Here is a 27,251-nt window from a genome sequence, read left to right on the forward strand (position 1 = left end):
GATGACGGATCACCACCTCAAGCTGAACCTCGGCAAGACGGAGCTGCTCTTCCTCCCGGGGAAGGACTGCCCGTTCCATGATCTCGCCATCACGGTTGACAACTCCATTGTGTCCTCCTCCCAAAGCGCTAAGAACCTTGGCGTGATCCTGGACAACACCCTGTCGTTCTCAACCAACATCATGGCAGTGGCCCGTTCCTGTAGGTTCATGCTCTACAACATCCGCAGAGTACGACCCTGCCTCACACAGGAAGCGGCGCAGGTCCTAATCCAGGCACTTGTCATCTCCCGTCTGGATTACTGCAACTCGCTGTTGGCTGGGCTCCCTGCCTGTGCCATTAAACCCCTTCAACTCATCCAGAACTCCGCAGCCCGTCTGGTGTTCAACCTTCCCAAGTTCTCTCACGTCACCCCGCACCTCCGTTCTCTCCACTGGCTTCCAGTTGAAGCTCGCATCCGCTACAAGACCATGGTGCTTGCCTACGGAGCTGTGAGGGGAACAGCACCTCAGTACCTCCAGGCTCTGATCAGGCCCTACACCCAAACAAGGGCACTGCGTTCATCCACCTCTGGCCTGCTCGCCTCCCTACCACTGAGGAAGTACAGCTCCCGCTCAGCCCAGTCAAAACTGTTCGCTGCTCTGGCCCCCCAATGGTGGAACAAACTCCCTCACGACGCCAGGACAGCGGAGTCAATCACCACCTTCCGGAGACACCTGAAACCCCACCTCTTTAAGGAATACCTAGGATAGGATAAGTAATCCCTCTCACCCCCCCTTTAAGATTTAGATGCACTATTGTAAAGTGACTGTTCCACTGGATGTCATAAGGTGAATGCACCAATTTGTAAGTCGCTCTGGATAAGAGCGTCTGCTAAATGACTTCAATGTAATGTAATGTAATCTCATCTGGTTTGTGCTTAGTTGGACTATCATTTATTTTTCAACAGGACAATGACCCAAAACACACCTGAGGTTTGGGATGAGTTGTGGACCGCAGAGTGAAGCATAATCAGACAAGTGCTTAGCATATGTGGGAACTCCTTCAAGACTGTTGGAAAAGCATTCCTCATGAAGAGAATGCCAAGAGTGTGCAAAGCTGTCATCAAGGCAAAGGATGACTACAGTGGTTCGTCCTTTAAAAGTTGCAGCGTACTGCAGCAAAGCTTGCGTGGTGCCGCATAATTCTATGGCGCGTTATTTAAGTGCCACCCACTGGTAACATGAATGCTAGTTAGTGCTAGTTTGACCACCAGAGGGCATCTTTGAGAAGCATTTGACAGCCTTCAATAGTGGCTGTACAAGAGAATTGAAAACCTTTTTTTGTAAAAACATAGTATATGGGACTGATTAAGAAATTTTGCTCTGGGTTTCCGTTAGGATGGAACATAAAATATGGCGCTGTACAACGTGATGGTCGGGAGTAGGCTACAATTCTCGGCTATTTAGCTAAAGAACTGAAAAAAGCGTGTGCGAGCAAGGAGGCCTACGAACCTGACCTGAGTTACACCAGGTCTGTCAGGAGGAATGGGCCAAAATTCACCCAAATTATTGTGGGAAGCTTGTGGAAGCGTTTGACCCAAGTTCAACAATTTAAAAGAAATGCTGCCAAATAGTAATTGAGTGTATGTAAACTTCTGACCCACTTGGAATGTGATGAAATAAATTAAAGCTGAAATAAATCATTCTCTACTATTATTCTGACATTTCACTTTCTTAAAATAAAGTGGTGATCATAATTGACCTAAATCAGGGAATATTTACTAGGATTAATAAGTTATCTTAGGGATTTGGTTCCGCTGGCGGAAATCAGCGGAAATTTCAGAGCGCCACCTATAGTTTTCGATAAACCTCAAACTTTCATTAAAACACACATGCAAGGTACTGAATTAAAGCTACACTCGTTGTGAATCTAGCCACCAAGTCAGATTTGTAAAATGCTTTTCGGCGAAAGCATGAGAAGCTATTATCTGATAGCATGCACCCCCCAGAATACCAGACCTTCACCTAAACAACAGATTTTGCGGTAGCCGGCGCTACCCAAAACGCAGAAATAAAATATAAAACATTCATTACCTTGGACGAGCTTCCTATATAGCCCATAAACATCACAATTGGGTCTTTTTCCCGATTAAATCCGTCATTGTATAGCCAAAATGTCGTTTTCTGAAGACCGGTCTGATCCAAGGAATATTCCCTTTTACAAGACGCAACGTCACTTTTTAAAATTACAAAAGTTTCCTATAAACTTTTACAAATAACTTCAAACTACTTTTCTAAACCAACTTTAGGTATTACTAAACGTTAATAATCTATAAAATTGATCACGGGGCGATCTGTATTCGATAGCAGCAAGTCTTGAAATCATCGTCCATGTTTTCAATTTCACAACATCCTGGGGCGAGCCCCAAGAAAGGAAGTGCCCTAACGTCATCTGACCAAGGATACAGCAGGCAAAAAATGCCAGTACTGGCGACATAGTGTGGAAGCTGTAGGCATTGTACTGGGGGCCTCGTTTTTTTCTTAGACAATACATTGACTGGCGGATTCATATTGTTTTGTGTTTGGTAAACAGTTTTACCAGGGATTGTTACTCCTAAACATGTTCTGTTATAGCCACAGACACGATTTAACCAGTTTTAGAGACGTCAGAGTGTTTTCTATACACACATACTTATCATATGCATATACTATATTCCTGGCATGAGTAGCAGGACTTTGAAATGTTGCGCGATTTTTAACAAAAAGCTGCGAAAATTCGCAGCCTCCCTATGAGTTAAATGTCAGGAATGGTGAAAACTGAATTTACATATATTTGGCTAAGGTGTATGTAAACTTGTTTAGCACTTTTTTAATTACTACATGATTCCATATGTGTTATTTCATAGTTTTGATGTCTTCACTATTATTTTACAATGTAGAAAATAGTCCAAATAAAGAAAAACCCTTTGAATGAGTAGGTGTTTCCAAACCTTAGACTGTTATTGTATGTTTATTATTATATTGACAGAATAATTACGTTTTAAATAACTCATTTCACCTATTGGTGAAAATGAAAAAAAACAGACATGGAATATCCCTTTGAGCATGGTGAAGTTATTAATTACACTTTGGATATGGGATCAATACACCCATTATACAGGAGTCTTCCTAACTCAGTTGCCGGAGAGGAAGGAAAACTGCTCAGGGATTTCACCATGAGGCCAATGGGGTTTTTAAACAGTTACAGATTTTATGGCTGTGATGGGAGAGAACTGAACATGGATCAACAACATTGTAGTTACTCCACACTACTTACGTAATTGACAGAGTGAAAAGAAGGAAGCCTGTACAGAACAAAAATATTCCAAAACGTGCATCCTGTTTGCTACAAGGCACTAAAATAATACTGAAAAGAATGTGGTAAAGTAAGCAACTTTAAATATGAAGAGTGGTACTCAGTAATGTGTTGTATTGGATTTGCCCCAAACATAACACTTTGTATTCAGGACATAAAGTTCAGGATGCATGTTTTGGAATATTTTTTATTCAATGTTGATTCAACCAGTGGGAAGGTTCTCTCACACAACATTAGTAATGTTTAGTTTAAGAAAACGGTAGTTATTTGAATACATAAATGATAGAATAACACTATTTTACCAAGATATTCAAAACACATCATCAAATACATTAAGAAATGGATTATGACCTACTGTCATCACTGAACAACGATGTGACAACATCATTTACTTTAAGATTTCTGACAGTGTTGTTTTTTTGTTTGAATGACTTTATTGCTGGCTAGACTAGCCGCCCACCATACTTCAAGGGATATGGCAAAGTATATTAAGTGAAAAAAAAAGAAAAACTAGAAAGTTCAATCAGCATAAACCCTTTTGAACATGGTGAGTCCTCTTAATTTATAGCATTTCCGTCACTGAGTCAACAAAACATTAGCAAAAGTTACCCAATTAGCGGGAGGGATTGGGCAACATCTTGTTAGCGCACTGTAATTATGTTCAGAATGGCTTCCATTCAAAACCCATAGAGCGCTGTGAAGCGCATAGCCTGAGGTCTGACGTTATGTATAGCATGTTACTGTACAGTCACTGCGTTCCAAATTAGGCGTTCATCAGTGCCAAATGCTATTTTAAACCTGTATATGTGTACATATTTAACAATTGCTTGTTTTACGTTTTGTTTGATTAAAAAGCAAGCCCGTATATGCTAACCTACTATAACGAAGCTGGTTCAATAGCAATGCGTCTGGTGTCTTTTTTTATCCTGGACATGCATTAGCCAAGTAGCCTATCCATAAAAGGTTTCTAAAATGGTCTACTCTTGAGGCTTTTGCATTATTGTTACGGTTTTCTTCCGTTGAAGGAGAGTCGGACCAAAATGCAGCGTGGTTAGTTCGATACATCTTTAATGACAAAAAAACCCAGAACAATACAAAAACAACAAACGGAATGTGAAAACCTATGCAGCCTATCTGGTGACTACAAACACAAAGACAGGGACAATCACCCACGAAACACTCAAAGAATATGGCTGCCTAAATATGGTTCCCAATCAGAGACAACGATAATCACCTGCCTCTGATTAAGAACCGCCTCAGGCAACCATAGACTTTCCTAGACAACCCTACTCAGCCACAATCCCAATACCTACTAAAACCCCAATTCAAAAACACACCACAAAATAAACCCATGTCACACCCTGAACTGACCAAATAAATAAAGAAAACACAAAATACTAAGACCAAGGCGTGACAGAACCCCCTCCCAAGGTGCAGACTCCCGGCCGCACACCTAAACCCATAGGGGAGGGTCCGGGTGGGTGTCTGTCCACGGTGGCGGCTCCGGCTCGGGACGTGGACCCCACTCCAACCAAGTCTTAGTCCCCCTGTAACGTGTCCTATGATTGGTGACCCTCGCCGCCGACCTTGGCCTAATAACCCTCACCAAGGACCCCACTGGACTGAGGGGCAGCTCGGGACTGAGGTAGAAGCTCGGGACTGAGGGGAAGCTCGGGACTGAGGGGAAGCTCGGGACTGAGGGGAAGCTCAGCCCTGAGGAGACTGGTGGATCCTGGCCGACTGGTGGATCCTAGCTGACTGGCGGCTCTAGCTGCTCTGGCTGCTCCATGCAGACTGACAGCTCTGGCTGCTCCATGCAGACTGGCAGCTCTGGCTGCTCCATGCAGATTAGCAGCTCTGGCTGCGCTGAACAGGCAGGAGACTCCGGCAGCGCTGGAGAGAAGGAATGCTTTGGCAGCGCTAAACAGGCGGGAGACTCCAGCAGCGCTGTAGAGGAGGAAGGCTCTGATAGCGCAAGACAGGCGAGGCGCACTGAAGGCCTGGTGCGTGGTGCTGGCACTGGTGGTACTGGACCGAGGACACGCACAGGAAGCCTGGTGCGAGGAGCTGCCACCGGAGGACTGGTGTGTGGAGGTGGCACTGGATAGACCAGACCGTGCAGGCGCACTGGAGCTCTTGAGCACCGAGCCTGCCCAACCTTATCTGGCTCGATGCCCACTCTAGCCCGGCCAATACGAAGAGCTGGTATGTACCGCACCAGGCTATGCACCCACGCTGGAGACACCCTGCATTCCATAGCATAACACGGTGCCTGCCCGGTCTCTTTAGCCCCCCGTAAGCACAGGAAGTTAGCGCAGGTCTCCTACCATACTCCCTGTGAGCCTCCCCCCAATACATTTTTGGGGCTGACTCTCAGGCTTCCATCCGCATCGCCGTGCTGCCTCTTCATACCAGCCTCTCCGCTTTTGCCGCCTCCAGTTCTTCTTTGGGGCGGCGATATTCTCCAGGCTGTGTCCAGGGTCCTTTTCCGTCCAATATCTCCTCCCACATCCAGAAGTCCTGTGATCGCTGCTCCTCACGATAAACAGGGGGAGTTGGCTCAGGTTTGAACCCTGACTCTGCCACACTCTCCCTGAGCCTCCACCAAGACATTTTTGGGGCTGACTCTCAGTCTTCCGTCCGCGCCGCCATGCTTGCTTCGCCAACTCCATTCTCCGATAACCTGCTTCGCACTGCTCCAGCAAATCCCAGGCGGGCTCCGGCACTCTCTCTGGGTTGGGTCGACCGCCCACCTGTCTATTTCCTCCCAAGTCGTATACTCCAAACTTCGTAGCTCCTGCTGCTGCTGCCTGTCACCACGCCGCTTGGTCCTGGTGTGGTGGGTGATTCTGTTACGGTTTTCTTACGTTGAAGGAGAATCGGACCAAAATGCAGCGTGGTTAGTTCGATACATCTACAAACACAAAGACAGGGACAATCACCCACGAAACACTCAAAGAATATGGCTGCCTAAATATGGTTCCCAATCAGAGACAACGATAATCACCTGCCTCTGATTAAGAACCGCCTCAGGCAACCATAGACTTTCCTAGACAACCCTACTCAGCCACAATCCCAATACCTACTAAAACCCCAATTCAAAAACACACCACAAAATAAACCCATGGCACACCCTGGCCTGACCAAATAAAGAAAGGAAACACAAAATACTAAGACCAAGGCGTGACAGAACCCCCCCCCCCAAGGTGCAGACTCCCGGCTGCACACCTAAACCCATAGGGGAGGGTCCGGGTGGGTGTCTGTCCACGGTGGTGGCTCTGGCTCGGGACGTGGACCCCACTCCAACCAAGTCTTAGTCCCCCTGTAACGCGTCCTATGATTGGCGACCCTCGCCACCGACCTTGGCCTAATAACCCTCACCAAGGACCCCACTGGACTGAGGGGAAGCTCGGGACTGAGGTAGAAGCTCGGGACTGAGGGGAAGCTCGGGACTGAGGGGAAGCTTGGGACTGAGGGGAAGCTCGGGACTGAGGGGAAGCTCAGCCCTGAGGGGAAGCTCAGCCCTGAGGGGAAGCTCAGCCCTGAGAGGAAGCCCAGCACTGAGAGGAAGCTCAGGCAGGTAGTTTTTAATCTTTTTAAATTAATTTATCTTATTAACACTTTGTTCTAGCTAGCTATTTGTGTAGGTAGCTATCAAGTAAACGCAATGATAATGTGGTACCCCCCTACCTCCCTCCCCGATGGGACGGATCATGCGTACCCTGGCGACCCACTCGCACCTGCCACTCCACATGAACTGAAACACAAGCCTCACTAGTGGCCTCCTCAGACAAGCCGGCAATGGGTAGATGTACGCCAAATACAAAAGAGACGGCAACACATCCACCTTTAGGACCAGGACTTTGCCCATAAAAGACAAATACCTAGCCTTCCACATTGCTAGCTTCCTCTGTACCACTGCGATACGCATGTTCCAGTTTAGCGTCGGTGAGCCGGAGGTCTCAAAATGGACCCCGAGAATCCTCAGGGCCCCCTCACAGAGAGATAACCCCCCAGGCACATCTTTTCTACCGCGCCATCTTCTGAAAAACTTGACGGAAGAATTTGCATGGTTCAAAACTGCTCCCGACGCTCGGGTGAAATCCCCAAAGATGGCAAGGGACGTTGTCAGGCACGAGTCCTTGCACAGCAGCAAGGAAGTGTCGTCGGCGTACTGCGTCATCTTAACACGCAGCCCACCACTTCCAGAGATCAACAAGCGTTCCACCCCTGTGTCTGCCCTAATGGCAGCCCCCAGAGGCTCCATGTACAGAACGAAGAGGAGAGCCGAGAGTGGGCACCCCTGCCTGACCCCAGACGAGAGGTCAAAAACGTCACCCAAGTGACTATTTACACTAACTCGGCACCCCGCTCCGACATATAATGTACGAATCCATCCTATGAACTTCTCCCCAAATCCTAATCGACCTAACACTGAATATAAAGGATCTATTCACGCGATCGAAGGCTTTCGCCTGATCTAGCGCTGCTACCATTAAAGGCAGTCCTCTATCTTCAACCCAAGCGATGGAGTCCCTGATTAACTGTAGGTTCCATCTAATAGAGCGGCCCTCTACCCCGCACATCTGATCCTCATGGACGACGTAGGGAAGGGCTGTGCGCAACCGGTCTGCTAAAACCTTTGCAAGTAGTTTGTAATCTACACACAGCATGGTCAACGGCCGCCAGTTGCCAAGGTCTGTTACTTCCCCCTTCTTATATAAAAGTGACAGCACACCAACAGCCATTGATCCCCCCCGGGACCCCCGTCTCAAGGATGGCCTTCAAGACTTCGAGGACCACTGGTCCAAGTATACCCCAAAACTTGAGATAAAACTCAGCCGGCAGCCCATCCATCCCAGGCACCTTCCCTTTTCCCATCCTCCTAAGAGCGCTCTCAACCTCTTCTAGTGAGATCTGGGCCTCCATCACTTCTCTGTTGTTCTCCGGCAACCGCCTGGACAAGTGTTCTAAAAACACATTTCCCTGCTCTACATCTATTTCCCTTTCCTTAAATAAACCTTGGAAATGATCAGTTGTCACCCTGACCATATCCACTGGTTCCCTAACTATACTACCATTTTCTTCCCTAATGCCATGCATTACCTTCCTACTCTGTCTGGCCCTAACCGACTTAAAGAACATAGCAGAACAAGTCTCATTATGTTCTAGAAAGCCACTATGCGCATGCTCCAGGAAAGCTCGAGCCTTCCGTTCCTGCAACTCCCTGAGCTGCGCCTTTAGGGTTGCGGATCTCTCCCAGTCAAATGACCCGCCGAGGTTGCCTGCCTCGTATTCGAGTTCAATTAACCTTTGGATACGATCCACCTCCCTCCTCTCCTCCCTTTTTCCCTCTTGCAATACTCTATTATAAAAGCCCTAATCCTCACCTTAACTAATTCCCACCACTCTAACACCCCCTCGCACATGGACCGGAGGCCTTCAAGCTTCCAAAAGAAACCATAAAACCCGTCAACAAAAGCCTGCTCCTCCAGCACATCCCGATCTAACTTCCAGTACCCACTACCAAAGAGGCAGACTGGCGACCCCACCTGCAGGAGCACCCCGTCGTGATCCGAAAAGAAAACAGGCAACAGTCGCCCAGACAACTTACCCAAAGACCTGGGTACAAAAATATAGTCGAGCCTCCGTTCAACCCCCCTGGAGTTGCGCCATGTAGGACCGGCCATTTTCGGAGTAGTGTGCAGACCAACATCTACCAGACCATGGCAAGCCATTAGCCCGGAAATGGCGCCTGCACTGCTATCCCCCCTATTCCTAAATCTGTATTAAAATCCCCCCCTATCACTAATTTCCTATTTGTGACACACAGGGGCGTCAGACAGTCCACCATCTCCCTCCTATCTGCCACCACCTGTGGCCCATACACCACCACTAATCTAAATTTACAATCCCTTATCGTGACATCCACCCCTATAACCCTCCCTTGCATTACCACAAAAGAATCATCCACTTTTACCTCCCTGTGCCCACACAAAATCCCTACCCCCGATGAGTTCACCCCCCCAATACCCCAAACCGACTCTCCCTTGTCCCACTCCCTCTTCAACCTACTAACATCCCCTCCATCCCTCAGGTGAACCTCCTGTAAAAAACAAAAATCAAACCCCACACCCTCCAAATAACTAAAAACCGCCCTCCTCTTAACAAAATCCCTTAACCCCTTACATTTAAACTAACAAAAGTCCAATTAGACCCCATGAAAGAATAAAATAAAAACATGTAATACACAAATATAAACTAATGTAATACTCAAATTCTAAACCCAGACAGAAAAAGAACTAAACCCGATGCTCCCCTGCTCCATATCTACCGGTGATAACACCATCCGTACTCCCAACATCCCCCCCTCTTCCTCCATCTCACCAACCCAGGATGCAGGAATACTGTTTGGCTCCGGGGTGCCCTGCACCCTGGGTCTACCCCCACAATCCTCCCCCTCCCCAGTGCTGCAGTTGGATTGGAAAAAAATTGGGGAGGCTGAGTCCCCAAACAAAGAAGTCCTTCTGTAGCTCAGTTGGTAGAGCATGGCGCTTGTAATGCCAGGGTAGTGGGTTCAATCCCCGGGACCACCCATACGTAGAATGTATGCACACATGACTGTAAGTCGCTTTGGATAAAAGCGTCTGCTAAATGGCATATATTATATATTATTCCTGTACCCAGTCCTGAGTCTTGTTAGGTGTGTCCCCACCCAACAGAAGTTGAGGGCCTGGGGAAACCAGCAGCAACCCAGAGGTTTCTCCCACCCCCATCACTCTCTTGGCCATCCCCTCCCTCTCACTGTCAGCCAATCGCACCCTCCTCTTCATTCTCTTCTTTGGTGATGGCGGCAGTGGAGAGATACCACCCTCCCCCCCGCCAGCTCCTCCACCATACTCCTCATCTCTTCCACCAGGGCACTTTCCCCCCAGTCCACTTGCTCTTCCACAGTCTCCTTCTCCAACACTCCTCCCTCGCTTTCTTCTTTCTCATGCTCCTCCACTCGGTTGCCTTTTTCCGCCACTTTTCCTGGTTCTCCTACTCCCGTGCCTTCCGTTTCCTTCTCTCTTCCATCCGCCGCTTCTTGCTCCTCCTCCTTCCTTGCGGCCTTCCCCTCTGGACCTGTATTCTGGTCATGAGGCGTGCTTCCTTCCCCTCCTCTTCTTTCCCCATCCCCCGCTCTCCTGCTCCCCCCCAGCCGCAGACGCATATGACCTCTGACGACCCGGGCACCCCCGCCACAGGTGTGCGGATGAGCCACACCCATGGCACGCCTTAGGCTTGTCACAATCTCTCGCCTCGTGTTCCTCAGATGCTCAAAATCTGCATTTTCTTGTGCTGCATGAAGCGAATATGTGGCTGTAGGCCATACAGCGCCTGCAAAATGGGGGCTGACGTGCATAAAACAACGTCCCCCTGTCAGCCCCTAGGGAGAACATAGCAGGAGGATGGAGGTAGCCACCATGTCCCTTTGGGTCCTCCCTGAGGAGTGCCTGGAAGCCTCTCCTCCCATTCCAAAACCCAAGGGAGTCTTTGAGGTGCCTTGCTGAGGAGACGTTATCCATGTATCTCCCCAGAAAGGCCCTCACCTCTTCGTCCTTAACGTATGGGTTGTAAATGTTGACAGTTACAACCCTAAAGTTGTTCTTCGCCAGGCTTGTTATTTCATAGTGGCTCATCGGCCTCTCACCTCCCACTGCTCTTGCCCTTCTCAGGATATCATCGTGTTTCTGCTCTGTATATAGTGCTACGTCGTATGCTCCCTCCAACGAGTTGCCTTGGAAACAAAACACGTCCTTCACCGTCAGCTTTAGAATCCCCATCAATATTATCCTTATATATTATTTACATTTCACATAGGCATACCTGCAGTGCATAGGCTACTCCAGTCGGCTTGTATCCATCCCCATTTCCAAAGAGCGGCTCTTGTCCGATTACCAAATACACGCCAAACATATTCAATCATATAAAACCATGTTTTTCACTGTTGCTATTACTGGTTATTGTAATAATTAATATAGCTATTTTCTACCAACTGAGGTACTCAAAGCACTTTGCATAGTAGAGGGAAACCAATGTACCAATGTATAGCACCCACCTGGGTGATGCACAGCAACCATTTTTGTGCCAGAACACTCATCACACATCAGTTTAGAAGTGATATATGCTGATTTGGAATGAGGGGGATGATTAGGTGGCCATGATGGAATGGGACCAGGTTGGGAATTTAGACATGACACCAGGGTTAACACCACTAATCTTACAATAAGTGCCATGGGATTTTTAAATGATCACAAAGATTCCAGGACACCTGTTTAATGTCACATCTGAAAGTCAGCACCCTACGCAGGGCAATGTCCCCTTCACTGCTCTTGGGAATTGGGATTTCCTTAGACCGGAGGGAAGAGTGCCCCGTACTAGTCCTCCAGCACCAGATCCAGCAGCATCTGGTCTCCCATCCAGGGACTGGCCAAGATCCACCCTGCTTAGCTTCAAAGGCAAGCCAGCAGTGGGATGCAGGGTGGTATGCTGCTATTTATTAAACTATATCAATCCACAAGGGACTATGAAGAGACTATTCCATGCCCCCGGCCGAATTAAGACAACACAAAGACCATCAGTAACCTACAGAACTTGAGACAATGGCATGCCGTATTAAGCAGTGAACAGCATTGATTGGCCTGTGAGTTTTAAGCCCTCTTCACACCTATAATGAGTTAAACCCAACCCTTACGCGCCACTGCCAGCTATTGCACTCAATTCCCTGTGATAATAGCTCAAATATTTTTGATACACCCCCGGACCTATAGCCATACTGCCAGCGCTAAGATTTATCATTGCGCTAGCTTTGTAAAAATAGAACCCCCATGTCTACGATTTCTGACAATACCCCCATCCTTTTGAGACATAGTTACACACTTCTCCAAGATAGTAAAGCCCAAGAGAAAATGTGGTTTGCACAGGTAATCGTATGAATATTGTCAGTTCAATCGGTGACGTGACAATTACTTGACAAATCGATAATCCACTTCTCAAACAAAATCAAATGAAAGCTGAACTGAGCTGTATTGTCAGGTGGGCGTGGCTTGAGCCTTGCAACTGAAATGACATAACCTACAAATAAATCCAGCTCTTGCAAAATAAAAATATTAAGCCAGGTAAGTCATTGAGAACAAATTCTCTTTTACAATGCCGATCTGGTAAAATGCATAATAATAACTGCACATCCCACAGTGCTTTATGGAAGACCTACAATCCATGCATTGTAAATGAAAGGGGCATGTTACTGTATGAAAAGGGCCCTGATTACCCCAATGTCCCACCCAGCCTGCAGATCGGCCAACATTGACCTGGTCCTCCTCATCGATGGCTCCAAGAGCGTGCGTCCCCAGAACTTTGAGCTAGTCAAGCAGTTTGTCAACCAGGTGGTGGACTCCCTGGATGTCTCCGCCCATGGGACTCGAGTGGGCCTAGTGCAGTACTCCAGCCACGTGCGCACAGAGTTCGCTCTCAAAATGTACGAGAAGGCAGATGACATCAAGAAGGCAGTGATGAACGTGGAGTACATGGAGAAGGGCACCATGACGGGCCTGGCCCTCAAGCACATGATGGAGAACAGTTTCTCGGAGGCCGAGGGTGCCCGCAAGAACATCCCTCGCGTGGGCCTGGTCTTCACTGACGGCCGCTCTCAGGATGACATCACTGAGTGGGCCAAGAAGGCCAAAGAAGAAGGTCAGTGACATAAACTTATAAAGCACCTGCAGTAATGTTTACATAAACCAAGGGAATGACAAAGATTGCATTAAAATAAGAATATCTTGCTTAGATAAGAGCACATATAACATGATTAGGAAATATGGAATCAATTGGTTCATACATGAAAACAGTTTAATAACTTTTTATTTAAAGTGTAATACATACTACTTACAGACAATACATGTGTCCAAATTGGCTGCCATTCGCTACTTTGGTGTGTTACTGGCTGTTTCAACAAAACAGTTCTTGCAATTAAATACAATTTAGGACTTCATCCAACATTTTTGTGACATAGTGTGTTGTCCTCCTTGTCAGGTATCACCATGTATGCTGTTGGTGTTGGGAAGGCCGTGGAGGATGAGCTGCGTGAGATTGCCTCAGAGCCACTAGACAAGCACTTCTTCTATACCACTGACTTCACTTTCATCAACCAGATAGCCGAGAACCTCAAGCTCAATGTCTGTGCAGGTACTGTATTCTTTGATCAAAGCTAATCACAAATCACAGCACATTAGAACATGTTATTTTAGAACACAATCTACAGTCAGGCAATGTCTGTCTGTCTGTCTGTCTGTCTGTCTGTCTGTCTGTCTGTCTGTCTGTCTGTCTGTCTGTCTGTCTGTCTGTCTGTCTGTCTGTCTGTCTGTCTGTCTGTCTGTCTGTCTGTCTGTCTGTCTGTCTGTCTGTCTGTCTGTCTGTCTGTCTGTCTGTCTGTCTGTCTGTCTGTCATGGACCCCACAAAGATAGTTTTAAAAAATGGTGTGTGTTTCAGAGGAGAGCCAGGGAGAGATTGAGGTGAAAGACCCATGTGCCTGTGAGAGTCTGGTTGAGTTCCAGCAAGCAACAATTTCCACTCTGGAGCAGCTGAAAACAAAACATATCCTTCTATATACTGCACTTGTTCATTAAAGGTGCACTTTGTAGGTTGTCTTTTCCCTGTTGTAGCATGACCAATTACTGTATATGTGACTCGTTTCAGGAAAATAGACGTGTCGCACGTCATAACTTCACAGGATAACTATTTTAACTGAAACATTTATTTTTGATTAAAATGCGTTTTTGGCAGAAATGCCTTCCGGAAAATGTTTCATGTGCCTTAATAACAAACTTGTATGCCAACTGTAAATACGAATACAATTGTTAAATTACTAACCTAGTTGGTTTAGCCCCGAAAAAAGGGGACCCTTTCCGCTAGCCATAATTGGCTGAGATAATGGATCTGCTCGACATACCGAAAGATGAGTTCGGATTCGTCTACCATGTAGCATGTGCTGCCATGTAGCATGTGCAGGTAATCCTTTCTACCGTGGCTTTTTGTGAAAGATATCATGAAGAAGTGCAAAAGTGTTGCAAATGCCCTCCACTTTCTGGAGGACAATCGTGCCATGCTGACTCTCTCTGACTGAAAATGAATCAGAACATGAGAAAATCCCTGATTTACGTAAAAACATTTCCAATGAATCAGACATTATAGAGTCTTCTGAAATGGAGATCAACAGTGTTGTTGTCACGGAAGAAGTTGACCGAGTTTTGAAATTAGTGGAATACCCGGTGGAAGCAGAGTATGATAGCTAAGAATTCTGGCATTTGATTGCAAAAATGTGGAGGAAGTCAAAAAGAGAACACACAGAAGGCTGTTTTATAAAACACCTGTCTCTGGATTCCATCTTCAAACTAAGGGCAACCATGGCATCCGTGACAGAGAGGGAGAAGCATTCATCCATGCATACGGGTAAGATAATCTAGCTAGCAACATTCAGATATAAGTTTATAATATTGTCAGAAAGTTGTTTTCATTGCGAATTAAAGTGTACGGTTAGCTAGCTAGCTAATGTTACTTGTTTGATCTGTGCAGTAACATTAGTATCTCAGAAAGCAATTTGCCTTGCTAGTTATAGCCGAATGTTAGCGAGCTAGCTAACACTGAGCCTTGTTGGTTAACTTTAGCTAACTGCAGATTCATGCATTGTCACGCCCTGGTCAAAATATTTTGTGTTTATCTTAATTTATTTGGTCAGGCCAGGGTGTGGCATGGGTTTTTGTATGTGGTGTGTATGTATTGGGATTGTAGCTTAGTGGGGTGTTCTAGTTAGGTCTATGGCTGTCTGAAGTGGTTCTCAATCAGAGGCAGGTGTTTATCGTTGTCTCTGATTGGGAACCATATTTAGGCAGCCATATTCTTTGGTTGTTTCGTGAGTGATTGTCCTTAGTGTCCTTGTTCCTGTCACTGTGTTAGTTTACACTAGTATAGGCTGTTTCGGTTTTCGTTACGTTTATTGTTTTTGTAGTGTGTAATATACATTCGTGTTACGTTTTTTTGAATAAACATGGATCGCAATCTACACGCTGCATTTTGGTCCGACTCTCCTTTACCACAAGAGCACCGTTACAGAATCACCCACCACAAACGGACCAAGCAGCGTGTTGACAGGCAGGAACCACAGGAGAGGCAACAGAGGCAGCAGCAGCAGGAGCAGCAGTAGCTGCAGTGGGAGAGGCTGCACCACCTGGAGAAATGGACATGGGAGGAAGAACTGGACGGTAAAGGACCCTGGGCTCAGCCTGGAGAATACCGCCGCCCCAAGGAAGAACTGGAGGCGAGGAAAGCGGAGAGGCGCTGGTATGAGGAGGCAGCACGGCGACACGGATGGAAGCCTGAGAGTCAGCCCCAAAAATGTATTGGGAGCGGGGCTCAGGGAGAGTGTGGCAGAGTCAGGAGTCAGACCTGAGCCAACTCTCCCTGTTTATCGTGAGGAGCCAAGGAGGAGACCAGAACCAGAGTCGGTGTTGGAGGTGAGCGAAGCAGAGACTGTGAAGGAGTTAATGGGGAAATTGGAGGAGAGAGAAATGAGGGAGTTGCTGTGTTGGTGCTTTAAGCATGGAATTTGCCCGACGGAACGTGTCGGGGATTTGATGGCACCTGAGTTAGCGCTACATACTCGTCCTGAGGTGCGTGTTAGTCGGCTGGTGAAGTTGGTGCCAGCCTCACGCACCAGGCCTCCTGTGCACATCCCTAGCCATGCACGTCCTGTGCCAGCACTGCTCTCAAGATCTCCAGTACACCTTCACGGTCTAGCCCATCCTGTGCCACCTCCACACCCCAGCCCTCCGGTAGCAGCTCCCCGCACCAGGCTTCCTGTGCGTGTCCTCGGTTCAGTTCCACCAGTGCCAGCACCACGCATCAGGCCTACAGTGCGCCTCGCCTCTCCAGTGCTGTCGGAGTCTCCCGCCTGTCTAGCGCTATCAGAGCCTTCCTCCTCTCCAGCGCTGCCGGAGTCTCCTGTCTGCATGGAGCAGCCAGAGCTGTCAGTCTGCATAGAGAAGCCAGAGCTGCCAGTCTACATGGAGCAGCCGGAGCTGTCAGTCTGCATGGAGCAGTCAGAGCTGCCAGTCTGCATGGAGCAGCCAGAGCTGCCAGTCTACATGGAGCAGCCAGAGCTGTCAGTCTGCATGGAGCAGCCAGAGCTGTCAGTCTGCATGGAGCAGCCAGAGCTGCCAGTCTGCAAGGAGCTGCCAGTCTACATGGAGCAGCCAGAGCTGTCAGTCTGCATAGAGCAGCCAGAGATGCCAGTCTACATGGAGCAGCCAGAGCTGTCCATCTGCATGGAGCAGCCAGAGCTGTCAGTCTGCATGGAGCAGCCAGAGCTGTCAGCCTGCATGGAGCAGTCAGAGCTGTCTGTCTGCATGGAGCAGTCAGAGCTGTCAGTCTGCATGAAGCAGACAGAGCTGTCAGTCTGCATGAAGCAGCCAGAGCTGTCAGTCTGCAAGGAGCTGTCAGTCTGCAAGGAGCTGTCAGTCTGCAAGGAGCTGTCAGTCTGCAAGGAGCTGCCAGTCTGCAAGGAGCTGCCAGTCTGCAAGGAGCTGTCAGTCTGTAAGGAGCTGTCCGTCTGTAAGGAGCTGTCCGTCTGTAAGGAGCTGTCAGTCTGCAAGGAGCTGCCAGTCTGCATGGAGCCGCCAGAGCTGCTATTCTGTAAGAAGCCGCAAGAGCTGTCAGCCTACATGGAGCAGCCAGAGCCGCCAGTCAGCGTGGAGCAGTCAGAGCCGCCAGTCAGCATGGAGCAGCCAGATCTTTCAGTCTGCCAGGATCCGCCAGTCAGCCAGACTCTTCTAGATCTGCCAGTCAGCCAGACTCTTCCAGCTCTGCCAGTCAACCAGACTCTTCCAGATCTGCCAGTCAACCAGACTCTTCCAGATCTGCCAGTCAACCAGACTCTTCCAGATCTGCCAGTCAACCAGACTCTTCCAGATCTGCCAGTCAACCAGAATCTTCCAGATCTGCCAGTCAACCAGACTCTTCCAGATCCGCCAGATCCGCCAGTCAGCCAGGATCTGCTGAGACCACCAGCCAGCCAGGATCTGGTAGATCTATTTACCTGCCTGAGCTTCCTCTCACTCCTGAGCTTCCTCTCACTCCTGAGCTTTCTCTCACTCCTGAGCTTTCTCTCACTCCCGAGCTTTCTCTCAGTCCAGAGCTGCCTCAGTCCCGAGCTGTCCTTCAGTCCCGATCTGCTCCTCAGTCCAGTGGGGTTCTGGGTGAGGACTACTAGGCCATGGTCGGCGGCGAGGGTGGACTATCCAGGGACGCGAGGAGAGGGGACTAAGACATTGACTGAGTGGTGTCCACGTCCCGCGCCGGAGCTGCCACCATGGACAGACGCCCACCCGGACCCTCCCTATTGTTTTGAGGTGCGTTCGGGAGTCCGCACCTTAGGGGGGGGTTCTGTCACGCCCTGGTCGAAGTATTTTGTGTTTATCTTCATGTATTGGGTCAGGCCAGGGTGTGGCATGGGGTTTTTGTATTGTGGGGTGTTTTGTCTTGGGGTTTTGGTGTGTATGTATTGGGATTGTAGCTAGTGGGGTGATCTAGCAAAGTCTATGTCTGTCTGGAGTGGTTCTCAATCAGAGGCAGGTGTTTATCGTTGTCTCTGATTGGGAACCATATTTAGGCAGCCATATTCTTTGAGTTTGTTGTGGGTGATTGTCCTTAGTGTCTTTGTTCCTGTCGCTGTATTAGTTGACAAGTATAGGCTGTTTCGGTTTTCGTTACGTTTATTGTTTTGTAGTGTTTGTGTTATTTCGTGTTTACGTTTGTTTGATTAAATATGGATCGCAATCTACACGCTGCGTTTTGGTCCGACTCTTCTTCACCACACCTAGAAAACCGTTACATGCATGGTGGATAGCTATGACAATCAGTATGGGTTGGGATTATTGCTGCGTTCAAAACAATTGGGAACTCTAGAGGAAAAAAACGAGCTCCGACTGGGAAAAATCATTTTGAAAGGTCATTGAACTCGGAATTCCAACTCAGGAACTCGGGCCTGTTTCTAGAGCCCCGAATTTCTGTGCTGAAGATCACTGACATCATGATTTGACCTTGTATTTTTACCAAGTTCTCGTATTTTTCCAAGTTCCCAGTTCCCAAGAGTGTGCTAAGCCGTCATCAAGGCAGCCTTGAAGAATCTCAAATATAAAATATATTTGGATTCGTTGAACACTTTTTTGGTTACTACATGATTCCATATGTGTTATTTCATATTTTTTATGTCTTCACTATTATTCTACAATGTAGGAAATAGCAAATATGAAGAAAAACCCTTGAATGAGTAAGTGTGCAAACTTTTGACTGGTACTGTATATATATTTTTTATCATTACCTTAGATACTTTATAAATATGCATATAAGTGATATACTGTAGGCCCAAATCCTAATGCCTCTGTGTGTGTGTGCGTGTGTGCGTGTGTGTGTGTTTGTAACTCAAGTTGTTGTAGAGATCTTCCATTGACATCAATGCATAATTTATACCAAAGTCCAAATCTTGTGCACACTCTTCAAGTTAGGATTCAGCCCAACATCAATCCGATAATGCCATCCCATTCTACTACTACCCACCACAATATCATTAAACTCAGCCCAACTTTTTTCATACAGGCCATTTGACAATAAAATTGAATGATGTGTTTATTTCCTTAACCCATTTATACTGGCGGGTATGACTGCACAATTGGAGGACATGGAGAACAAGCTGCTGTCACGAAAATGAGGGATGTCATTCAAGTAACCCAACGAGAATAAGGAGATGCTTTGAGCATAGAATAATTTTCCTGTCAAGAATGTAACAGTAAAAACAAAAGTCCTATCAATGTCGACTTTCCATGATGTAAATGACCCAAAACAATATTTTATGTAGAATATCTTATTTCAGTGCATGAATGTGGACATGCAATGGACTTAAGTCATGTCAAGCACATCCATACTTAATGTAGACATAAGCACAGGCAACTAGAAAATACAGCCATTGCTTATAACTTAAAGCTCCAATATGCAACTTTTTGGGCACCCAACCAAATTCACATAGAAATATGAGTTATAGATCTGTCATTGAAAGTCTAAGAAGCTGGTAGATCGGTTCTATGCTTCCCATTTTAAAGTTTTGTTTGTGACTTTTTACTTTCATTTTTGTACATCTTCAAACAGCTGAAAATAAAATATTATTGGTTATGGAAAATATATTTCACAACGGTTTACATGGTACAATGATACTCTACACTATAATGTCACTATGAACTTAAATTAGGCTATTAGAATTTTAGCAACCAGGAAATGCCGGTGCGATGTCTCCATAGTGCGTCTTAAATACACAGTATTTTTCCATTGTCACACCAGACAGTTTTTATTTGTGCTCCATTTATCCTTAATATGTTTTATATGGTTTGTTAATGTAATGTGTTTATAGCAAGTTTGATACCAGTAGTAAATAACTGGGGGAAAAATAATTAATAAGTATTATTACCACTTCAAATTCAGACGCATTTTCTCATAGAAAGTAATATAATCCAATATTTTTAGAGGAATAAATGATAAGAGAGTCGTAAAGAACACAAAATGAGGGTTCCTGGTTTCACAAAAGTGAAACCAAGCATCACAAAATTACCTAGATCACAGCAAAACATTACTGTCAAGAGGATGAGAAAGTTCTGTATAAATTTGAGCTCCAAAAAGACATCCTAAATGAGTAATTAAGATCACATTGATTGTCTTACTTTGTAACTATTTATGAAGTTGAATGAGGTCATGAATATACTGGTATATTATGTGAAATCAAAATACCACCACAAAGGAAGGGAAGTTTACACCCAACTTTTGCTGTTGGGTGTAAACTTAAGCAATAAGCCCCGAGCAGGTGTGGTATATGTTCTTACGCATGACACAACGCGGGGTGCCTGGACACAGCCCTTAGCCGTGGTATATTGGCCATATATCACAAACCCACAAGGTGCCTTACTGCTATTATGAACTGGTTGCCAATGTAATTAGAGAAGTAAAACTACATGTTTTGTCATACCCGTGGTAAATGGTATGATATACCACAGCTGTCAGCCAATCAGCGTTCAGGGCTCGAACCACCCTGTTTATCATTTATTTTAAATGGAGTGAGCTTTTACAGTTGAACTGATTTGCCCTATCTTTGAAGCATTTTACTGCATTTTCTTGAGACCGAGAGAATATCACTCAGCAATGTAAATGAACAAGAGGGCCTTTTAGTTTCTTTATTTAGTCTTGTATTAAACGACCATGTGATAGGGAAGATTTATACTCCTATATTTGGTTACCTGTACTTTTTGTATTTTTTCTAATAACCTTTTTCTGTAATGGTTGAAGACTCTATTCTGGCACAGATGGTAATAAAGACTGAACTGTTCTCGGTGTTGTTTCTTCATAACTCTGAACCGGCTCATAGAATCATTGCAACCAGAGAGCAGTCACCCTGTAATTGGACTGAGAAGTGTTGAGGGTGTACCCCCGAGGGACTAAATTGACAAGTAATGTGTAGTGGGATCTTCCTTCATTATTGTTTGCAAACAGAGACATACTTTATGGTGATGAACTTCAGTTCTTATCTCCATAGATGTTCTAATCAGTCCCTGGGATGCCATGTTGTCGTTCCACAAGTGTCCCGCCCTGGATGACCTTTGTCAGTAGCTTCTAATTAAGGCTAATGGGACGGAGCTCCCCTTTCCATTGCCGTGTTTGCCGACTCCCCAGCCAAGACTGGAGAATGTGAAATGTCAGATGGTCCCCCAAGCCTTGGTAAAAGACATGTTAATTGTCCCAATAGGTAGTCTGGCCTTCAACTCTCACAGGGAGCTGTGGAAAAACATATGCAAATGCTTTTCAACAACAATCGGCCTTTAAAAAGTTATCAGTCTGGTCTAACATTGCCAAGTGAACGGAAGAAACAGAGGAGCTCAGACAAGGAAGTTGGGGATACCATATAGCTGTCTAAAAGTAAAACCACTTCCTGAGACACCTGTATTGATTCAGCTGCTCTTCATGCCATGCTTTATGTGTTGGTTTACTGGGTTTGATTACAGAAATTTGAGCTGAAGAGCACAATGTTCAGCCAATCAAATCATTTATTTTGGCCTCAATGGCCATGATGGCACAAGCCCAGGCACATATCAGCCTAACTATGACCCTCCTGTGGGTCCAGAAGTGGGGCCCACTACACCTTCAATGCTAACCAGTGTAACAGTGTATATTCACAGGGTGTTAAGTGCATCATGGTTGAGTTTGTTTTGGTTAATTTTGGATGAAAAATACCTGTTTTAATAATCACATCAAGTGATAAATCATAGATGAGTGGACAGAATATATTCCACTCTTTAAAATGAAATAGGAAAAGAGAACCCATAGGCAAACATGCATGTTGCAATTAAGCACTCGGTAAACAACGTCAGCAATGTATGGAAAGACAGTTGAACAAAACAATAGCAGTTGTAAATAGCTGAATATTGTGTAACCTTTATAAAAGCAGTGCATGGTCTACAGTATCAAAATGCCTTTAAGGTAGTAAACAGACTTGCACAGTGTTATTTGGAGTCTAAAGCACTGATGATATACAACTTTGGCAATTTTATTACAGAAGTTCATATTTTTGAGTCACCACCCTTTAGCAACTAACACATTAACAGTGATGTTTCCCCATTCAGGAACCACAAGAAACTGGTGAAATAAATGTAACAAAATGTTCAACATATGTAAATTGTGATTTTGATGAACTTTGGTAGTAACAGGGATAACACCTGTTTAAACCATAGTGTTAAAGTGGCATTTGGAGTCAACTTAAAACCACTTCGACTTCTTCAGAGGTCAATAAGTACATAATGTACATCTAATGTACTCATAGGCTGTGAGCCAGAAATCTGAGCGAGAGAGGCATAGGCTCTCCACAGATCCAACTGTGGAGATTGGAGATTGAATATAGACAGTGTATTTGTTTAGACTATGTCAATAAGCATGAATATATGAAAATGTATTTGGGCGTGGGCTTTGTAGCCTTCCCTTGATTATGCACAAGCTGTGAATGATCTATTCTAATGTGTCCATTTGGGGATCCGATTATTTTCAAAGGGATGCTGATTTGAAATTGAATGTGAGAATGACAAATATTAAATCAAACCATTTATCAAATCGCAAGCAGCAGAAAACAAAACAATTAAAGGAATGTATTTAGCTAGAAAATATCAAAAGAATCTGTCTTGGGCAATCGATGACAGCCAAAGTAAGTGGGAAAAAGGTGTTACATTAGATTATGAGTTAAACATCACTTAAACCATATCATGTAATCATGTTTTTTTTCCAACACCCTCATGTGGAAAGCTGTATGTGTGAGCAATATGGCCCGTGTTAAGGGAATGACCCTCCTTGTCAGAAGTTAGTCCCAGGACACAAATTATACTATATAAACTCATGCCAGAGATGAAGACTCACATATTATGTCAGGTTGATCTTGAGATTAGAGGACATCTAGAAAGGTGAGTAGATGGTACATTACTGTACCTAACCAAGTCATTATTACAGCAAGATTTAGAAATAGCAGCAGTATGATAAAACTCATGGATGATGAGGTACATATCTGAACTTTTGAGGATGTAAATGACAATGCACTCTCTGATTTACCTTATATTTCAGCCCAAATATTGCTAATCTACTGCATTACAGGTTGCAACTATTGAGCGATGAATTTCTCAGTCGATGGCAACGTCACACACGTCTCTCTCAACGTCAGAGACACGTTTGTCACGGCTTTGACAAAGAACATTATTGTGGTGGCGCTGTGGATCTCCATCAACTACATCAATGGCACATTTGTCCACACCTTCTTGAAACACGAGACCTTCAATGTCAACCCTCGCTACATCCTCTTCATCCACCTGGTGATCAATGACATGATCCAATTGACCATTGCTGTCTTCCTGCATGTCATAAGCTACATCCTGTTCACAATCAATGTGTCTTTTTGCTGCTTTCTTTTGATGATCGCCATTTTTACCACTTTGAATACTCCTGTGAACCTGGCTACCATGGCCTTAGAGCGCTATATAGCTATATGTATACCGCTGCGCCATTCTCAGATATGTACAGTGCGCAGGACCTACATTCTCATTGGCATCATTTGGATCATGGCCACGATTCCAATTTTACCTGACCTTTTCATTCTCTTGGCCACAGAACCACTTCAGTTCTTCCACTCCAAAATATTCTGTAGCCGAGACTCACTTTTCCGCAACCCGTACCTGATAGAGAAGAAAAACATTTCCCACGCTGTGTATCTGACTGTTGTTTGGTTCACTCTTTTCTATACGTATTTCAGGATCATGTTCACTGCCAAGGCGGCTAATGCAGATGCCAGGAAGGCTCGCAACACCATCTTGCTTCATGCTGTACAGTTGTTAATGTGCATGTTCACCTACATAGGCCCTTTGATTGACAGCCTGATGCTATATATATTTTCCACACATGCGCTGGAGATCCGGTTTACTAGCTATGTAATTGTTCATATTTTGCCCAGGCTTATTAGTCCAATAGTTTATGGGCTTAGAGATCAGACCTTTTGTAAGTATCTGAAGAGGTACCTGATGTGTCGGGTGAATGAGCATTTATCCTCAAAATGTGTCCCTCTCAAACACCACCAGCCAAGGGAAAAGGTCTTTATAGATCACATAGCAGGATAATTCTTCTCCATGTGTATATACTCTATATATATATATATATATATATGTGTGTGTGTGTGTGTGTATATATATATAAAGATATATAGAGAGAGATAAAGGGTTTTATTGTTCTTCACCAAATAATTATGGCAGCAAGCTGAATTGTAATGAAAATGTGGAAGAAAAAATGTGTAATTCAATATCTATCTATCCACTGAGTGTAAAAAAACATTAAGGACACCTGCTCTTTCCATGAGACTGACCAGGTGAATCCAGATGAAAGCTATGATCCCTTATTGATGTCACTTGTTAAATCCCCTTCATTGTAGATAAAGGGAGGAAACAGATTAAAGAAGAATTTGTAAGCTTTGAGACAATTGAGACATGGATTGTCTGTGTGCCATTCAGAGGGTGAATGGGCAAGACAAAAGATTTAAGTACCTTTGAACGGGGTATGGTAGTAAAGTGCCAGGCACACCGGTTTGTGTCAACTGCAATGCTGCTAGGTTCTTAATGCTTAACAGTTTCCTGTGTGTATTAAGAATGGCCCACCACCCAAATGACAACCAGTCAACTTGACAACTGTGGTAAGCATTGGAGTCAACATTGGCAGGCATCCCTGTAGAATGCTGTTGACACCTTATAGAGTCTATGCCCTGATGAATTGAGACTGTTCTGAGTGCAAAAGGGGGGCTCTAACTCAACATTAGGAAGGTGTCCTTAATGTTTTGTACACTCAGCATGTATGCATGTATACACACCAGTGCCTTCAGAAAGTTCACACCCCTTGACTTTTTCTTCCACATTTTGTTGTGTTATTCTGAATTTAAAATGGCTTTAAAAATGTTTTGAATGTGTCACTGATAAAAAAATAAAAATGTAAAAAATAAAAAGCTGAAATGTATTGAGTCAATAAGTATTCTTATGTTACGGAAAGCCTAAATAAGTTCAGGAGTAAAAAAATTCTTAACAACATTTACATTTACATTTAAGTCATTTAGCAGACGCTCTTATCCAGAGCGACTTACAAATTGGTGCATTCACCTTATGACATCCAGTGGGACAGTCACTTAACAATAAGTCACATAAAAAGCATGGACATGGAATAATAGTGTTTAATAGGATTGTTGAATGACTACACCATCTTTGTACCCATCACATACAATTATCTGTAAGGTTCCACAGTCAAGCAGTGAATTTCAAGCACAGGTTCAACCACAAAGACCAGAGAGCTTTTCCAATGCCTCGCCAAGGGCACCTATTGGTAGATGGGTAAAAATTCTACTAAGCTAAAATATGGAATTGTTTTAAGGTAGCCATACCATGGATCATTTAGCTATTTGATTTTGAATTTTAGGACCCCTTCGGGTGTACAATAAAATGCAGGTTATTTGATAAAATATTTTATTTGGCCTTTACTACTACAGCCCATAGAAATGTACTGAATAACACATTCATACATTTACAAAATAAATCATAATGTTTTAAAATGCATGTCCTATGTCTAGGAGATATAAGAAAGCTCAGGAAAATACACTGCTCAAAAAATAAAGGGAACACTTAAACAACACAATGTAACTCCAAGTCAATCACACTTCTGTGAAATCAGACTGTCCACTTAGGAAGCAACACTGATTGACAATAAATTTCACATTTAAGTCGTTTAGCATTTACATTTAAGTCGTTTAGCAGACGCTCTTATCCAGAGCGACTTACAAATTGGTGCATTCACCTTATGACATCCAGTAGAACAGTCACTTTACAATAGTGCATCTAAATCTTAAAGGGGGGTGAGAAGGATTACTTATCCTATCCTAGGTATTCCTTAAAGAGGTGGGGTTTCAGGTGTCTCCGGAAGGTGGTGATTGACTCCGCTGTCCTGGCGTCGTGAGGGAGTTTGTTCCACCATTGGGGGGCCAGAGCAGCGAACAGTTTTGACTGGGCTGAGCGGGAACTCTACTTCCTCAGTGGTAGGGAGGCGAGCAGGCCAGAGGTGGATGAACGCAGTGCCCTTGTTTGGGTGTAGGGCCTGATCAGAGCCTGGAGGTACTGAGGTGCCGTTCCCCTCACAGCTCCGTAGGCAAGCACCATGGTCTTGTAGCGGATGCGAGCTTCAACTGGAAGCCAGTGGAGAGAGCGGAGGAGCGGGGTGACGTGAGAGAATGCTTTTGTGCAAATGGAATAGACAACAGGTGGAAATTATAGGCATTTAGCAAGACACCCCCAATAATGGAGTGGTTCTGCAGGTGGTGACCAGACCACTTCTCAGTTCCTATGCTTCTTGGCTGATGTTTTGGTCACTTTTGAATGCTGGCGGTGCGTTCACTCTAGTGGTAGAATGAGACGGAGTCTACAACCCACACAAGTGGCTCAGGTAGTGCAGCTCATCCAGGAGACAGGCCAGTACACCAGGAGACGTGGAGGAGGCCGTAGGAGGGCAACAACCCAGCAGCAGGAACGCTACCTCCGCCTTTGTGCAAGGAGGAGCAGGAGGAGCACTGCCAGAGCCCTGCAAAATTACCTCCAGCAGGCCAAAAATGTGCATGTGTCTGCTCAAATGGTCAGAAAAAGACTCCATGATGGTGGTATGAAGGCCCGACGTCCACAGGTGGGGATTGTGCTTACAGCTCAACACCGTGCAGGACGTTTGGCATTTGCCAGAGAACACCAGGATTGGCAAATTCGCCACTGGCGCCTTGTGCTCTTCACAGATGAAAGCAGGTTCACACTGAGCACATGTGACAGACGTGACAGTCTGGAGACGCCGTGGAGAACATTCTGCTGCCTGCAACATCCTCCAGCATGACCAGTTTGGCGGGGGGTCAGTCATGGTGTGGGGTGGCATTTCTTTGGGGGGCCGCACAGCCCTCCATGTGCTCACCAGAGGTAGCCTGACTGCCATTAGGTACCGAGATGAGATCCTCAGACCCCTTGTGAGACCATATGCTGGTGCGGTTGGCCCTGGGTTCCTCCTAATGCAAGACAATGCTAGACCTCATGTGGCTGGAGTGTGTCAGCAGTTCCTGCAAGAGGAAGGCATTGGTGCTATGGACTGGCCCGCCCGTTTCCCAGACCTGAATCCAATTGAGCACATCTGGGACATCATGTCTCGCTCCATCCACCAACACCACGTTGCACCACAGACTGTCCAGGAGTTGG

General features: G+C 45.5%; 2 protein-coding genes across 2 annotated transcripts in view; both read left to right on the forward strand.

Annotated features, from left to right (window-relative positions):
- The window catches only part of LOC124003601 (matrilin-4-like), a 58,588-nt gene extending 37,791 nt beyond the window's left edge, over nt 1–20,797 (forward strand). Inside the window, exons 9-12 of the mRNA XM_046311993.1 lie at nt 12,666–13,070; nt 13,410–13,562; nt 13,867–13,971; nt 19,080–20,797. Coding sequence (XP_046167949.1) covers nt 12,666–13,070; nt 13,410–13,562; nt 13,867–13,971; nt 19,080–19,138 — 722 coding nt within the window. The 3' untranslated portion in view covers nt 19,139–20,797. The remainder of the gene's footprint in view (nt 1–12,665; nt 13,071–13,409; nt 13,563–13,866; nt 13,972–19,079) is intronic.
- A 1,663-nt stretch (nt 20,798–22,460) lies between these two features.
- On the forward strand, nt 22,461–24,888 carry LOC124004055 (odorant receptor 131-2-like). The gene has a single exon (XM_046312814.1). It carries the CDS (start codon nt 23,118–23,120, stop codon nt 24,111–24,113), a length of 996 nt encoding a protein of 331 aa, XP_046168770.1. The 5' UTR covers nt 22,461–23,117; the 3' UTR covers nt 24,114–24,888.
- Nucleotides 24,889–27,251: the final 2,363 nt, after the last annotated feature.

The sequence above is a fragment of the Oncorhynchus gorbuscha genome, linkage group LG18 (genome assembly GCF_021184085.1).
Source record: "Oncorhynchus gorbuscha isolate QuinsamMale2020 ecotype Even-year linkage group LG18, OgorEven_v1.0, whole genome shotgun sequence".
NCBI classification, from domain to species: Eukaryota; Metazoa; Chordata; class Actinopteri; order Salmoniformes; family Salmonidae; genus Oncorhynchus; species Oncorhynchus gorbuscha.